General features: G+C 48.4%; 1 protein-coding gene across 1 annotated transcript in view; it reads right to left on the bottom strand.

The window, feature by feature from the left end:
* Positions 1–5,950: 5,950 nt before the first annotated feature.
* The window catches only part of LOC112236361 (CCR4-NOT transcription complex subunit 4-like), a gene marked incomplete at its 3' end in the record, with an annotated part of 31,304 nt that continues 19,087 nt past the window's right edge, over positions 5,951–18,167 (bottom strand). The window contains 8 exon segments of the mRNA XM_042314439.1: positions 5,951–6,526; positions 6,949–7,219; positions 7,817–7,910; positions 8,815–9,030; positions 11,420–11,541; positions 11,794–11,919; positions 13,471–13,572; positions 13,791–13,877. Of these exon segments, the coding sequence (XP_042170373.1) occupies positions 5,951–6,526; positions 6,949–7,219; positions 7,817–7,910; positions 8,815–9,030; positions 11,420–11,541; positions 11,794–11,919; positions 13,471–13,572; positions 13,791–13,877 (1,594 nt within the window).

Raw genomic sequence — 18,167 nt, 5'->3', positions numbered from 1 at the left:
TTCCTAGACACAATATGACCATAGAAATAAAGCATGATCATTACACAGGTGAGTCGGTGTGTCGTGTCCTGACCAAAAACACACTTTTAGATTTAGACCTCAATCTTGTCTCCCATCTCTCCATCAGTGGAGGGAGAGAGAAGTCAGGGAAGGAGAGGGAGGGTGCTTGGCCTCAGTCTCCCTGACTGACATATTTGGGAGGAGATGAAAGGAGGGGAGAGTAGGAGGAGGAGATCGGAAGGGAGGAGAGTGGAGAAGGGGCGAGGAGAGGAGGAGATTGGAAGGGAGGAGAGTAGAGGGAAGAGGAGAAGGGGAGAGGAGGAGATCGGAAGGGAGGAGAGTAGAGGGAAGAGGAGAGGAGAGGAGGAGATCGGAAGGGAGGAGAGTAGAGGGAAGAGGAGAAGGGGAGAGGAGGAGATCGGAAGGGAGGAGAGTAGAGAAGGGGAGAGGAGGAGAGCAGAGCAGGGGAGAGAAGATCGGAAGGGAGGAGAGTGGAGAAGGGGAGAGGAGATCGGAAGGGAGGAGAGTAGAGAAGGGGAGAGGAGAAGGGGAGAGAAGATCGGAAGGGAGGAGAGTGGAGCAGGGGAGAGGAGAGGAGGAGAGCAGAGAAGGGGAGAGGAGGAGATCAGAACAGAGGAGAGTGGAGAAGGGGAGAGGAGAAGGGGAGAGGAGGAGATCGGAAGGGAGGAGAGTAGAGAAGGGGAGAGGAGAAGGGGAGAGGAGGAGATCGGAAGGGAGGAGAGTAGAGAAGGGGAGAGGAGAGGAAGAGAGTAGAGAAGGGGAGAGGAGAAGGGGAGAGGAGAGGAGGAGAGTAGAGAAGGGGAGAGGAGAAGGGGAGAGGAGAGGAGGAGAGTAGAGAAGGGGAGAGGAGGAGGGAGAGGGAGAGGAGGAGAGTAGAGAAGGGGAGAGGAGGAGAGTAGAGAAGGGGAGAGGAGGAGGGGAGACGAGAGAGAGAAGGGAGAGGAGGAGGGAGAGGACGAGAGAGGAGGGGAGAGGAGGAGGGGAGGGGAGAGGAGGAGAGTAGAGAAGGGGAGAGGAGGAGAGGAGAGAGAGAGGCGGAGAGTAGAGAAGGGGAGAGGAGGAGAGTAGAGAAGGGGAGAGGAGGAGAGTAGAGAAGGGGAGAGGAGGGGAGAGGAGGAGAGTAGAGAAGGGGAGAGGAGAGGAGGAGAGTAGAGAAGGAGAGTAGAGAAGGGGAGAGGAGCGGAGGAGGGGAGGAGCTGCTGAGGTAAACGGAAAAGCGAAGAGGAGACGCACTCACTTGTCAGCCTCACAGGATGAACGACCCAGAACCAGGGCTGACCCCAAACGGCCTGGTCACAAGTTGTTCTACACTATATAGGGAAGAAGTGCTATTTGAGATACAGCCCTAGGCTGGCATTGACATTGTCTTCTGGGCAGCCATCCAGAGAGCAGAGGTGGGTCAGCAACAGCCAAACAAAGAGCTGATGGACGAATGAGGAGCGAGAGTGGAGATGGCTCTGATAAACGTGTTTGTTTCTGTTCTTCACACAGGAAGAGGTTGTTCAGGTCAGAGGCCATGGTCTGATTCCTATACTGGTCAGACAGATCTGACTCGTCCTGGGAGGATTACGTTGTCGGTCAGTCAGAGAGAAAGATGGATTGTAAAAATGGTTTGCAGTCAATGTAGGAGCTCAACTACCTAACCATAGGCATTTAGATTCTTTGATCAATTTGCTATATATTATTATTATTATAATATAATTATTATTATACATGATTTCAAAGCTATGTAGCCAAACAGTGATGCAAAATCTGTACATATGACTCTGGAATTAACATCCTATGACATCTTCTATACTGTTGGCTGACTGGGTGAGTCTGTTCTGTTCTGATGGTCATTCCAGCCACTACACTAGGGTATTCATGTGCTGCCACCCAGTGGTTCTCTCGCTCATGTTTACCCTATTACTTACCCACAATGCAATGCAATTCAATGACCTCATGGGATTGTTTGTGGACAAAAAAACAACAACAAAAAAAAGAGCTGCAGGGTTGGGCTTTTCCCGGTCATAACTACCACAGGCAGCATTCCATGTCCCCATTATAAACACGGACAGCTTTTCCCAGTCATAACTACCACTGGCAGCGTTCCATGTCCCCATTATAAACACGGACAGCTTTTCCCAGTCATAACTACCACAGGCAGCATTCCATGTCCCCATTATAAACACGGACAGCTTTTCCCAGTCATAACTACCACAGGCAGCATTCCATGTCCCCATTATAAACACGGACAGCTTTTCCCAGTCATAACTACCACAGGCAGCATTCCATGTCCCCATTATAAACACGGACAGCTTTTCCCAGTCATAACTACCACTGGCAGCATTCCATGTCCCCATTATAAACACGGACAGCTTTTCCCAGTCATAACTACCACAGGCAGCGGTCCCATTATAAACACGGACAGCTTTTCCCAGTCATAACTACCACAGGCAGCGTTCCATGTCCCCATTATAAACACGGACAGCTTTTCCCAGTCATAACTACCACAGGCAGCATTCCATGTCCCCATTATAAACACGGACAGCTTTTCCCAGTCATAACTACCACTGGCAGCGTTCCATGTCCCCATTATAAACACGGACAGCTTTTCCCAGTCATAACTACCACAGGCAGCATTCCATGTCCCCATTATAAACACGGACAGCTTTTCCCAGTCATAACTACCACTGGCAGCATTCCATGTCCCCATTATAAACACGGACAGCTTTTCCCAGTCATAACTACCACAGGCAGCGTTCCATGTCCCCATTATAAACACGGACAGCTTTTCCCAGTCATAACTACCACTGGCAGCATTCCATGTCCCCATTATAAACACGGACAGCTTTTCCCAGTCATAACTACCACAGGCAGCATTCCATGTCCCCATTATAAACACGGACAGCTTTTCCCAGTCATAACTACCACAGGCAGCGTTCCATGTCCCCATTATAAACACGGACAGCTTTTCCCAGTCATAACTACCACAGGCAGCATTCCATGTCCCCATTATAAACACGGACAGCTTTTCCCAGTCATAACTACCACAGGCAGCATTCCATGTCCCCATTATAAACACGGACAGCTTTTCCCAGTCATAACTACCACAGGCAGCATTCCATGTCCCCATTATAAACACGGACAGCTTTTCCCAGTCATAACTACCACAGGCAGCGTTCCATGTCCCCATTATAAACACGGACAGCTTTTCCCAGTCATAACTACCACAGGCAGCGTTCCATGTCCCCATTATAAACACGGACAGCTTTTCCCAGTCATAACTACCACAGGCAGCATTCCATGTCCCCATTATAAACACGGACAGCTTTTCCCAGTCATAACTACCACTGGCAGCATTCCATGTCCCCATTATAAACACGGACAGCTTTTCCCAGTCATAACTACCACTGGCAGCATTCCATGTCCCCATTATAAACACGGACAGCTTTTCCCAGTCATAACTACCACAGGCAGCATTCCATGTCCCCATTATAAACACGGACAGCTTTTCCCAGTCATAACTACCACTGGCAGCATTCCATGTCCCCATTATAAACACGGACAGCTTTTCCCAGTCATAACTACCACTGGCAGCGTTCCATGTCCCCATTATAAACACGGACAGCTTTTCCCAGTCATAACTACCACAGGCAGCATTCCATGTCCCCATTATAAACACGGACAGCTTTTCCCAGTCATAACTACCACTGGCAGCGTTCCATGTCCCCATTATAAACACGGACAGCTTTTCCCGGTCATAACTACCACAGGCAGCATTCCATGTCCCCATTATAAACACGGACAGCTTTTCCCAGTCATAACTACCACTGGCAGCGTTCCATGTCCCCATTATAAACACGGACAGCTTTTCCCAGTCATAACTACCACTGGCAGCGTTCCATGTGTCCATTATAAACACGGACAGCTTTTCCCAGTCATAACTACCACTGGCAGCGTTCCATGTCCCCATTATAAACACGGACAGCTTTTCCCAGTCATAACTACCACTGGCAGCGTTCCATGTCTCCATTATAAACACGGACAGCTTTTCCCAGTCATAACTACCACTGGCAGCGTTCCATGTCCCCATTATAAACACGGACAGCTTTTCCCAGTCATAACTACCACTGGCAGCGTTCCATGTCTCCATTATAAACACGGACAGCTTTTCCCAGTCATAACTACAACTGGCAGCGTTCCATGTCTCCATTATAAACACGGACAGCTTAGATCCCGGATGCTTATTGACTAAGTATATAGCACTACATGCATCTATACTACTGCATATTTCATACATTATCCCCAAGTCCTTCTCACTGACTATATCTCATACATTATCCCCAAGTCCTTCTCACTGACTATATCTCATACATTATCCCCAAGTCCTTCTCACTGACTATATTTCATACATTATCACAAAGTCATTCTCACTATTTCATACATTATCCCAAAGTCCTGACTATTTAAATACATTATCCCCAAGTCCTTCTCACTGAATATTTAAATACATTATCCCCAAGTCCTTCTCACTGACTATATTCCATACATTATCCCCAAGTTCTTCTCCGACTATATTCCATACATTATCCCCAAGTCCTTCTGACTATATTCCATACATTATCCCCAAGTCCTTCTCACTGAATATTTAAATACATTATCCCCAAGTCCTTCTCACTGACTATATTCCATACATTATCCCCAAGTCCTTCTGACTATATTCCATATATTATCCCCAAGTCCTTCTGACTATATTCCATACATTATCCCCAAGTCCTTCTGACTATATTCCATACATTATCCCCAAGTCCTTCTGACTGACTATTTAAATACATTATCCTTCAGTCCTTCTCACTGACGATATTTCATACATTATCCCGAAGTCCTCTCCACTTAGTCTGTACTGGGAGTCTGGACTGTATTGTGTTGTCTGGACTGTATCGTGTTATCTGTACTGGGAGTCTGGACTGTATCGTGTTATCTGTACTGGGAGTCTGGACTGTATCGTGTTATCTGTACTGGGAGTCTAGACTGTATCGTGTTATCTGTACTGGGAGTCTGGACTGTATCGTGTTATCTGTACTAGGAGTCTAGACTGTATCATGTTGTCTCTCCACTTAGTCTGTACTGTCTGTCTGATAAAAACAAGATTGAATGCTTTGGCCTGAATGACAAGTCTCCGAATGTCCTCGAGTGTCCCAGCCAGAGCCTAGACTTGAACCCAATCTAACACCTCTGGAGAGACATGAAAATAGCTGTGCAGCAACGCTCACCATCCAACCTGACAGAACTTGAGAGGATCTGCAGAGAGGAATAGGAGAAACTACCCAAATACAGGTGTGACAGGCTTGTAGCGTCAAATCCAAGAAGAATCGCGGCTGTATTCACTGCCAAAGGTGCCTCAAAGTACTGTGTAAAGGGTCTGAATACTTATGTAAATGTGATAGTTTAAAAAAAAAAAATTAATTAGCAAACATTTCTAAAATCCCGTTTTTGCTTTGTCATTATCGGGGTATTGTGATGTCATTATCGGGGTATTGTGATGTCATTATGGGGTATTGTGATGTCATTATGGGGTATTGTGATGTCATTATGGGGGTATTGTGATGTCATTATCGGGGTATTGTGATGTCATTATCGGGGTATTGTGATGTCATTGTGGTGTATTGTGAGGTCATTGTGGTGTATTGTGAGGTCATTGTGGTGTATTGTGAGGTCATTATGGGGTATTGCGATGTCATTATGGGGTAGTGCGATGTCATTATGGGGTATTGTGAGGTCATTATCGGGTATTGTGAGGTCATTATCGGGTATTGTGAGGTAAATTGATGAGGGGAGGGAACCTTTATTTAATCCATTTTAGAATAAGGCTGTAACGTAACAAAATGTGGGAAAAAAGTCAAGGGGTCTGAATACTCTCTGTATACATTATTATGGTATGTATTACCTGTCGTGGCGATGCCTCCCAGCCCTGTACTGGGCAGCATCAGGTCCAGGAAGCTGCTGTGTTGTGACACCGTACGGTTGCCGCCGAAGTGCGTCGTGAAGTTATTTCGGTTCGGGGCAGACGTCATCCAGGGGTGGCGGCTGGTCTGTGATGAAGACGATGACGAGGACGATGATGAAGGCGGCTGTCCGGGGAAGCTGAAGGAGTTATAGACAGCCCGTTGTTGAGGGTGATGTTGATGCATCTGGGAGAAGCAGTGATTACTAGAGAGACCGGAGATGGGCCCAGAGAAGAAGTGGTTACGGGGTATCAGCTCTCCAGGGGGACCAGGAGCAGCTTTGGTGCCTACGGAGGAGAGGAGTGAGTGGTGGTGGTGGGGGGGGAAGGGACCTGGGGAGATGGAGAGGGACGGGAGGCTGTCCTGAACGCGGAGCTCCTTCTCTATCAGGTCCTCCAGGGCTTTACGGGTGATGTCAAAAGGATCGAATCCCAAGTCATCTTCTGACGTCTGCTGTTTGGATGAGCCGAAGCCGAAGGCTGCCTGCCAGTCTGTTGAGGACGATACTGGGATGGAATCTGGAGGAGGAGGAGGGAGGAAGAAAGAGATAAATTTGACATCACTGATATCTAACAGAAAAAGCTTTGAAAATGCCTTTAATTAAAACACAAACGAACTAGACCGCCTCGACAGTGGCCAGGCCGCCTCGACAGTGGCCAGGCCGCCTCGACAGTGGCCAGGCCGCCTCGACAGTGGCCAGGCCGCCTCACGACAGTGGCCAGGCCGCTTCGACACCGGCTAGACATTTCAAATCAAATCAAATCAAATCTAGACAGAATCTAGACAAATCTAGACATTTGGACAGTGTTGTCCACCCGGACTCTCAAACCTCCAGTAAATCAATTAGATTACATGATCAAAAAGAGTATAGATCTCCCATTTATAACACAGATTTTTTTTTAAAGATATACTTGTCGTTTATATTGAGTTCCCACTGTACCTGAAGTGAAGAGGCTGTGTGGTTGGGGTGCAGTGGGCCAGGTGTCGTGGTTGTTATGTGTGGAGGTGCTGGGAAACCCACGGAGGCTACTGGGGATGGGGTTAGGATGGCGATAGTTACTATTGTCTGAGAACAGAGACTGGGACTCGGCGGCAGCCCCCTGAAAGGGAGACCGGGTAGTCACACTGATGGGAACCACCTGGCTGGCTTTGGAGAAACCAGGAGGGCCGGAGAGGACAGGAGGGGGCGACGGAGAGTCACTGTCTGGGAGCTGAGGGAGGGAGGGAGGGAGGGAGGGAGGGAGGGAGGGAGGGAGGGAGGGAGGGAGGGGGAGGGAGGGAGGGAGGGAGGGAGGGAGGGAGGGAGGGAGGGAGGGAGGGAGGGAGGGAGGGAGGGAGGGAGGGAGAGAGGGGGGGAGGGGGGAGGGGAGAGGGAGAGAGGAGAGAGAGAGAGAGAGAGGGAGAGAGAGAGGGAGGAGAGAGAGATGGGGAGGAGAGAGAGATGGGGAGGAGAGAGAGATGGAGGAGAGAGAAATGAGGGAGGAGAGAGAAATGAGGGAGGAGAGAGAAATGAGGGAGGAGAGAGAGATGAGGGAGGAGAGAGAGATGAGGGAGGAGAGAGAGATGAGGGGGGAGAGAGAAGGGAGAAGCGAGAGCAATAATATTAGAATGAATAAACCAACACTGATTACTTTGTTTTTTTTAATTGAAGAATAATACTGACCAATGTGTAACAGCTTTTCAATCAAGATGTCTAGGAAGCAACAGATAGCTGCAGATTCCCATCTACCAAGTCTAAGGTCGAATAAAGACCATCTTGGCATAACATTTCCTAGCCCCTGAAAACTCTCCCATGTTCTCCATCTTACCAGGTTGTGACGTTCTGAGGAGTCCCCGTGTTGTGTGTCCCTGCTCCTGGTGACGTCTGGCAGAGCGTCCCTGGGGCTGAAAGACACAGCAGCCCTGTTAGAACAACCATGGTGTGGAGAGGATGACCAGAGATTAAATTACACTACCAACAGGATGTGGACACCTGCTCGTCCAACATCTCATTCCATCACCATGAGCATTAATATGGAGTTGGTCCCCTCTTTGCTGATATAACAGCCTCTACTCTTCTGGGAAGGCTTTCCACTAGATGTTGGAACATTGCTGCTATAACAGTAGGGGAGATAACAGCCACGCCAGTAGACGAGGGATAACAGCCACGCCAGTAGACGAGGGATAACAGCCACGCCAGTAGACGAGGGATAACAGCCACGCCAGTAGACGAGGGATAACAGCCACGCCAGTAGACGAGGATAACAGCCACGCCAGTAGACGAGGGATAACAGCCACGCCAGTAGACGAGAGATAACAGCCACGCCAGTAGACGAGAGATAACAGCCACGCCAGTAGACGAGAGATAACAGCCACGCCAGTAGACGAGAGATAACAGCCACGCCAGTAGACGAGGATAACAGCCACGCCAGTAGACGAGAGATAACAGCCACGCCAGTAGACGAGAGATAACAGCCACGCCAGTAGACGAGAGATAACAGCCACGCCAGTAGACGAGAGATAACAGCCACGCCAGTAGACGAGAGATAACCAGTAGAGCATCGAGGAGGTTTGAAGGAGTTGTTTCCCGGGAACAGGATAAATTAATATTCTACTTCTCATGTCAGTCATCGTTCTTTGTGTGAAAACATTTCAATGGGGCCTTTAGATAAGAAGCTGTGTGTAAAATGGGTTGGGGAGTTAATGTCAGTGGATGGTTGTTAAAGACTGATACACACAAACGGAGCGATGGAGCGCCGTAGACCAGCGCCGTGCAACATTTTAGGTACTCGAAAGTGCTTGAGTGAAGTGTGTACGGCCCTTTTACCTTGGGGGGTCACGGCTTGAGGAGAAGGGCGAGAGGCCAGTCACAGAGCCCAGGCCAACGTCACGTTCTGGTCCGTCCGGTGTCATGTGTTCAGAGTCCAAGCCGCCACCGTTCAACGGCGGGCTCTTACTGTGCTCCGATAGACCATTGGTCGTCTTCCCCGTGGGTTGTAACGTTGGCCACACGTCTTGTCCATGACTGTTGTTACTGTTGGATCTGTAGAGAAGGGGAGAGAGAGGGCGGGGGAAGGGAGCGGGAGGGGAAGGAACGGGAGAGGGGCGGGAGGGGGAAGGGAGCGGGAGGGGGGGTAGCGAACAGGGCGAACAGGGGAAGAGAGAAAGAAGGAATAGTGAGTAATTGGGGGGGAAGAGAAGGGAGACGAATGTAACACGAGTCAATCTCAGCTCTTCAAAAGACATCAGTCAAGTGTCAGGTATCAAAATGGATCCCAGGATAGTGTTTACCTCTAAAGAGCTTAGCCTACCTCTGTAAACGGCAGGGTTTAGAGCTCTTAGCCTACCTCTGTAAAGGTTTAGAGCTCTTAGCCTACCTCTGTAAAGGTTTAGAGCCCTTAGCCTACCTCTGTAAAGAGCTGGGTTTAGAGCCCTTAGCCTACCTCTGTAAAGAGCTGGGTTTAGAGCACTTAGCCTACCTCTGTAAAGAGCTGGGTTTAGAGCACTTAGCCTACCTCTGTAAAGAGCTGGGTTTAGAGCACTTAGCCTACCTCTGTAAAGGTTTAGAGCCCTTAGCCTACCTCTGTAAAGAGCAGGGTTTAGAGCTCTTAGCCCACCTCTGTAAAGGTTTAGAGCCCTTAGCCCACCTCTGTAAAGGTTTAGAGCCCTTAGCCCACCTCTGTAAAGGTTTAGAGCCCTTAGCCCACCTCTGTAAAGGTTTAGAGCTCTTAGCCTACCTCTGTAAAGGTTGAGCCCTTAGCCCACCTCTGTAAAGGTTTAGAGCCCTTAGCCCACCTCTGTAAAGGTTTAGAGCCCTTAATTTAACCTCTTAGCCTACCTCTGTAAAGCTGGGTTTAGAGCTCTTAGCCCGCCTCTGTAAAGGTTTAGAGCTCTTAGCCCGGATCTGTAAAGGTTTAGAGCTCTTAGCCCACCTCTGTAAAGGTTTAGAGCCCTTAGCCCACCTCTGTAAAGGTTTAGAGCCCTTAGCCCACCTCTGTAAAGGTTTAGAGCCCTTAGCCCACCTCTGTAAAGGTTTAGAGCCCTTAGCCCACCTCTGTAAAGGTTTAGAGCCCTTAGCCCACCTCTGTAAAGGTTTAGAGCCCTTAGCCCACCTCTGTAAAGGTTTAGAGCCCTTAGCCCACCTCTGTAAAGGTTTAGAGCCCTTAGCCCACCTCTGTAAAGGTTTAGAGCCCTTAGCCCACCTCTGTAAAGGTTTAGAGCCCTTAGCCCACCTCTGTAAAGGTTTAGAGCCCTTAGCCCACCTCTGTAAAGGTTTAGAGCCTTAGCCCACCTCTGTAAAGGTTTAGAGCCCTTAGCCCACCTCTGTAAAGGTTTAGAGCCCTTAGCCCACCTCTGTAAAGGTTTAGAGCCCTTAGCCCACCTCTGTAAAGGTTTAGAGCCCTTAGCCCACCTCTGCAAAGAGTTGGGTTTAGAGCTCTTAGCCCACCTCTGCAAAGAGCTGGGTTTAGAGCTCTTAGCCCACCTCTGCAAAGAGCTGGGTTTAGAGCTCTTAGCCCACCTCTGCAAAGAGTTTAGAGCTCTTAGCCCACCTCTGCAAAGAGCTGGGTTTAGAGCTCTTAGCCCACCTCTGCAAAGAGCAGGGTTTAGAGCTCTTAGCCTACCTCTGCAAAGAGCAGGGTTTAGAGCTCTTAGCCTACCTCTGCAAAGAGCAGGGTTTAGAGCTCTTAGCCTACCTCTGCAAAGAGCAGGGTTTAGAGCTCTTAGCCTACCTCTGCAAAGAGCAGGGTTTAGAGCTCTTAGCCTACCTCTGCAAAGAGCAGGGTTTAGAGCTCTTAGCCTACCTCTGCAAAGAGCAGGGTTTAGAGCTCTTAGCCTACCTCTGCAAAGAGCAGGGTTTAGAGCTCTTAGCCTACCTCTGCAAAGAGCAGGGTTTAGAGCTCTTAGCCTACCTCTGAAAAGAGCAGGGTTTAGAGCTCTTAGCCTACCTCTGTAAAGAGCAGGGTTTAGAGCTCTTAGCCTACCTCTGTAAAGAGCTGGGTTTAGAGCACTTAGCCTACCTCTGTAAAGAGCTGGGTTTTTGGCTCTTAGCCTACCTCTGTAAAGAGCTGGGTTTAGAGCTCTTAGCCTACCTCTGTAAAGAGCTGGGTTTTTGGCTCTTAGCCTACCTCTGTAAAGAGCAGGGTTTAGAGCTCTTAGCCTACCTCTGTAAAGAGCTGGGTTTTTGGCTCTTAGCCTACCTCTGTAAAGAGCTGGGTTTAGAGCACTTAGCCTACCTCTGTAAAGGTTTAGAGCCCTTAGCCTACCTCTGTAAAGAGCAGGGTTTAGAGCTCTTAGCCTACCTCTGTAAAGGTTTAGAGCCCTTAGCCTACCTCTGTAAAGGTTTAGAGCTCTTAGCCTACCTCTGCAAAGAGCTGGGTTTAGAGCTCTTAGCCTACCTCTGCAAAGAGCTGGGTTTAGAGCTCTTAGCCTACCTCTGCAAAGAGCTGGGTTTAGAGCTCTTGGTCGTCTCCCCTCCTGAGGTCTGGGTGGTAAAGCTGGGGTTCTGGTACAGATCCTGTAACAGCCTCTGCTCATACTCTTGATGCTTCCCTGCCTGACAGACAACAGAGCGACACAAAGGATCACGTTAGAAAGATAAAACACCTGCTGTGAAGTCAACACCACTACAATCTTGGGACTCCATTTCAATTCTCCTAGTTCATCGCATCCCATCTATTCGTCTCCTTCTCAAGCATTATTGGAGGAGAAGGTCCCAGGTCCCTCAAACCTTCCCACAATGTGTTTTGAGAAGGAGGTAGGAGATAGCAGGGTTTCCTTTCCTAAGTATTGAAATTGGTCATCTTACCTGCATCTCCTCTTTAGTGAAGCTGGCCGCATCGTCTCCCAGCTCGTGTAGATACATGCAGTCAGGTTTGGGACACCCCATGCTCTTCAGAAAGTAGCTGCAGTATTTCGTCGTCCCTAAAGAAGCCTGTAGAACACAACGACAGCTCGTTAGCTGCAGTATTTTCGTCGTCCCTAAAGAAGCCTGTAGAACACAACGACAGCTCGTTAGCAGCAGTATTCCGTCGTCCCTAAAGAAGCCTGTAGAACACAACGACAGCTCGTTAGCTGCAGTATTTTCGTCGTCCCTAAAGAAGCCCGTAGAACACAACGACAGCTCGTTAGCAGCAGTATTCCGTCGTCCCTAAAGAAGCCTGTAGAACACAACGACAGTTCGTTAGGTCAAACTATGCACGAGATATCCACATGTACAACACGCTTGGCAATAATTCCCCAAGACAGGGATCTTGATTGAACGAGTAGAAAAGGGAAACGCCTTCATTTAGTCAAGAAAGTTCAAGTTAAACCCCTTTTCAAACCGAGATGAAAAGTCGCTAACGCCTCAGTATAAACCTCTCCTCTTACCTGCTTTGGCATTCAATCACGGACATTCTATTGTTGTTGTCTGACATCAAACTTGTCATTGTGAAAAAGTATAAACACAAATGGCACGACGACGTCTCGCGCCAGCCTGGCCCGACCCGTCTGGGCGAGACGTCTCGCGCCAGCCTGGCCCGACCCGTCTGGGCGAGACGTCTCGCCCAGTCTGGCCCGACCCGTCTGGGCGAGACGTCTCGCCAGTCTGGCCCGACCCGTCTGGATGACACGTCTGGCCCGACCCGTCTGGATGACACGTCTGGCCCGACCCGTCTGGATGACACGTCTGGCCCGACCCGTCTGGATGACACGTCTGGCCCGACCCGTCTGGATGACACGTCTCGCCAGTCTGGCCCAAATCGTCTGGGCGACGCCTCGCCAGTCTGGCCCAAATCGTCTGGGCGACGCCTCGCCAGTCTGGCCCAACCAACAATGCACCACAATCTTTTTTTCGCACCCAAATAGAAATCGGTTTAAAAATGTATTCAGGATATGACAACTAAAATCAACTTTTAGAGACAATGTTTTTGGTTATCTTGTTAGCTAGCTATCCAGCTGGCTAGCCAGCTCATATAATTACCAGAACATATCTGACAACCCTTTTTATTCACCATGACAACGATACCAACAACAGGGTCAAAGTTGAACGTCTCTTTCTCCTTGCCGGCTAAGCAGTGGCTATATTAAAAAGGTGAATGCCGACAAGAAAGAGGTCAAATAAAAAATAAAAATAGGAGTGTTTGAAAAGAAGATTTAAAAACATCACACAATTGTTATTCCAGCCAACACACAATAAATCCTATGTGAAAGGTGTAGAAATTCACATCAGAGAAGCTGACATTTCAAATGTTAATCTAATACAGAGATGCTTATTGTTTTGTCCTGTGCCCAGACCAGAGATGCTTATTGTTTTGTCCTGTGCCCAGACTAGAGATGCTTATTGTTTTGTCCTGTGCCCAGACCAGAGATGCTTATTGTTTTGTCCTGTGCCCAGACCAGAGATGCTTATTGTTTAGTCCTGTGCCCAGACTAGAGATGCTTAATTGTTTTGTCCTGTGCCCAGACTAGATGTACATACCGTGGTATATTTTCCCAAACTTACCTTCAGTGTTCTGCCGTCTACTACTAGGTTGTTGACACACTGTATTGCTCTGAGGGCGTCTTCTGAGCGGATGTAAGTGACATAGGCACTGGCACTGGGACCCTTGGGGGACAAGACCAAGACAAGCAATGGATCAATCAATGTGTTAATCAATCAATCTATGTACTTTATGTATTTCCATTGTACTGGTGTTATGGCTGTATATTGTGTTAGTAATACATTTCTAATGCACTCCATCAACCAACCAAACGGCATCAATTTAAACTACAACATTACTGTCAATCATCCTCGCCCACAGGAAGTTCCCGCCCCCCTCATACCTGTGAGCCGGCGTATGAGGTGCTGTTGTTGATGACTACTTTATGGACCTTCCCAAACTTCACAAAATACTCGGGTCTCTTTAGAATCTGGGACGGACAGAGAAAACAGAGGGGCTGTTGGGAAATGTAGTTTAGTCTACACATCAAAACACAACTGTTATAATCATGTTACAACAGTCAATTACGCTCCAAAACTGTTACAATAAGACAGTCAGAAGGAGAAAATAATTTCCATGACGTTCTTCCCTGGTTCGAGTCGAGTGGTTATCAGATTAACAATCTATAAACATTGCAGTGCGTCATGCCGACGCAGGGGCGTGTCCCGTTGGCGCCTTGCCGACGCAGGGGCGTGTCATTCGGCAACAGGGGCGTGTCATTCGGCAACAGGGGCGTGCCATTCGGCAACAGGGGCGTGTCTCATTCGGCAACAGGGGCGTGTCTCATTCGGCAACAGGGGCGTGTCTCATTCGGCAACAGGGGCGTGTCATTCATTCGGCAACAGGGGCGTGTCTCATTCGGCAACAGGGGCGTGTCATTCAGCAACAGGGGCGTGTCATTCAGCAACAGGGGCGTGTCATTCAGCAACAGGGGCGTGTCATTCAGCAACAGGGGCGTGTCATTCAGCAACAGGGGCGTGTCATTCAGCAACAGGGGCGTGTCATTCAGCAACAGGGGCGTGTCATTCAGCAACAGGGGCGTGTTAAATTGACATTCTACTGTGATTTCAGATAGAAAATGAACTGGACAGGTGAATGACACTGCAGGAGGGTGTTGCATAATTCATCATGACATCGTCAGCAGGGACGAGGGAGAAATCTGTCAGGGGGCCAATCAATACGTAAAAACTAGTGAGAATTGACAGATCAGTCTCTTCATTTCTGAAAGGTGATAGAAGAGCCGTAGACCAGGGATGCACGATATATCGTTCAGCCCTTGAACAAGGCAGTTAACTGACTGTTCCTAGGCCATTATTGTAAATAAGAATTTGTTCTTAACTGACTTGCCTAGTAAAATAAATCAAATAAATCGGAGAACATATCGTAAAATGCAGATATTATCTAGAAATGCCAACATCGGTATTAGCCCGATGTCTCGTTTAACACCGATGATGAAGACCGATGTCAAAGCTGCCGTGCATACCTATATAACGTAGGTACACGACGTGACGGCACGAGACGTGACCACATGACATGACCACATAACCACATGACATGACCACATGACCACATGACATGACCACATGACATGACCACATAACCACATGACCACATCACATGACATGACCACATGACCACATAACCACATGACCACATCACATGACATGACCACATGACATGACCACATGACCATGACCCACATAACCACATCACATGACCACATGACATGACCACATGACCACATGACCACATGACCACATGACCACATGACCACATGACCACATGACCACATGACCACATGACCACATGACCACATGACCCACATGACCACATGACCACATGACATGACCACATGACCACCACATGACCACATGACCTGACCACATGACCTGACCACATGACCACCACATGACCACATGACCACATGACCACATGACCACATGACCACATGACCACATGACCACATGACCACATGACCACATGACCACATGACCACATGACCACATGACATGACCACATGACATGACCACATGACCACATGACCACCACATGACCACATGACATGACCACATGACCTGACCACATGACCACACCACATGACCCACATGACCACCATGACATGACCACATGACCCACATGACCACATGACCACATGACCTGACCACATGACCACATGACCACATGACATGACCACATGACCACATGACATGACATGACCACATGACATGACATGACATGACCACATGACCACATGACATGACCACATGACCACATGACCACATGACCACATGACCACATGACCACATGACACATGACCATGACATGACCACATGACACATGACCACATGACCACATGACCACATGACATGACCACATGACATGACCACATGACATGACCACATGACCACATGACATGACCACATGACCACATGACATGACCACATGACATGACCACATGACCACATGACATGACCACATGACATGACCACATGACCACATGACATGACCACATGACATGACCACATGACATGACCACATGACCACATGACATGACCACATGACATGACCACATGACATGACCACGATGACCACATGACCACATGACATGACCACATGACCACATGACCACCACATGACCATGACCACATGACATGACCACATGACATGACCACATGACCACATGACATGACCACATGACATGACCATGACCATGACCACATGACCACATGACATGACCACATGACCACATGACCACATGACCACATGACATGACCACATGACCACATGACATGACCACATGACCACATGACCACATGACCATGACCACATGACATGACCACATGACATGACATGACCACCATGACATGACCACATGACATGACCATGACCACATGACATGACCACATGACCACACATGACCACATGACCACATGACACATGACCACATGACCACATGACCACATGACCACATGACCTGACCACATGACCACATGACATGACCACATGACCACATGACCACATGACATGACCACATGACATGACCACATGACCACATGACCACATGACATGACCACATGACCACATGACCACCACATGACATGACCACATGACCACATGACCACATGACATGACCACATGACCACATGACATGACCACATGACATGACCACATGACCACATGACCACATGACCACATGACCACATGACCACATGACCACATGACCACATGACCACATGACATGACCACATGACCACATGACATGACCACATGACATGACCACATGACCATGACATGACCACATGACCACATGACATGACCACATGACCACATGACATGACCACATGACCACATGACATGACCACATGACCACATGACATGACCACATGACCACATGACATGACCACATGACCATGACATGACATGACCACATGACCACATGACATGACCACATGACCACATGACATGACCACATGACCACATGACATGACCACATGACCACATGACATGACCACATGACCAGATGACATGACATGACCACATGACCACATGACCATGACCACATGACCACATGACCACATGACCACATGACATGACCACATGACCACATGACATGACCACATGACCACATGACATGACCACATGACCACATGACCATGACCACATGACCACATGACATGACCACATGACCACATGACATGACCACATGACCACATGACCATGACCACATGACCACATGACCACCACATGACCACATGACATGACCACATGACCACATGACCACATGACATGACCACATGACCACATGACATGACCACATGACATGACCACATGACATGACCACATGACATGACCACATGACATGACCACATGACGACACGACGTAACGACATGATGTAACGACATGACGACATGACGTAACGACATGACGACATGACGACGCCACGTAAAATGTTGCACTTCAAGCGCAACACAGCATTCCTAACCTAGTCCGCAATGTCTGCTGTGTGGATCGAGCAGTCAACAAGTCCAGCAGTCATTTGAAAAGAGTAAGAACATTTCAGCAAGACAACTCGAAGATGAAATCCATTAAAGCCAAGATAATGGAATTCATTGCCCTTGACAATCAACCGTTCTCTGTCGTGGGTGATGTTGGCTTTCGCCGACTGGTCGAGCCCCGGTACACACTACAAAGTGTGATATTTTTCAGATGTTGCCCTACCGGAGTTACAAAGTAATAGCGTCACTGCTATTAGCTTCACGACATACATACTATGGAACTCCGTTTGGGCTCTTTGAGTGTCAAAAAATATCCAGTAGCACCAGATGCAAGCAAACACCGGCCACGAACGATGTGTTTACAATATCGCGTTGGTAATAAAGCATCATTTGTTCGACCTAGCTATCTTTAGCTTGGTGCCTAGCTATCTTTAGCTTGGTGCCTAGCTAGCTTTAGCTTGGTGCCTAGCTATCTTTAGCTTGGTGCCTAGCTATCTTTAGCTTGGTGCCTAGCTATCTTTAGCTTGGTGCCTAGCTATCTTTAGCTTGGTGCCTAGCTAGCTTTAGCTTGGTACCTAGCTAGCTTTAGCTTGGTACCTAGCTAGCACCAATACAAACAGCCTGAAAATAATGACCAGTAGAAACTGCAGCCATTTTCATTATTCTTAGCAAAGATTTAGGAATCCTTGTGAGTAAGTATTAGCTAGGAAGCCGCTTGTTGTTC

This window comes from Oncorhynchus tshawytscha, unplaced genomic scaffold (assembly GCF_018296145.1).
Source record: "Oncorhynchus tshawytscha isolate Ot180627B unplaced genomic scaffold, Otsh_v2.0 Un_scaffold_9189_pilon_pilon, whole genome shotgun sequence".
Taxonomy (NCBI): domain Eukaryota; kingdom Metazoa; phylum Chordata; class Actinopteri; order Salmoniformes; family Salmonidae; genus Oncorhynchus; species Oncorhynchus tshawytscha.
This window is presented reverse-complemented; position numbering and strand designations above follow the sequence as displayed.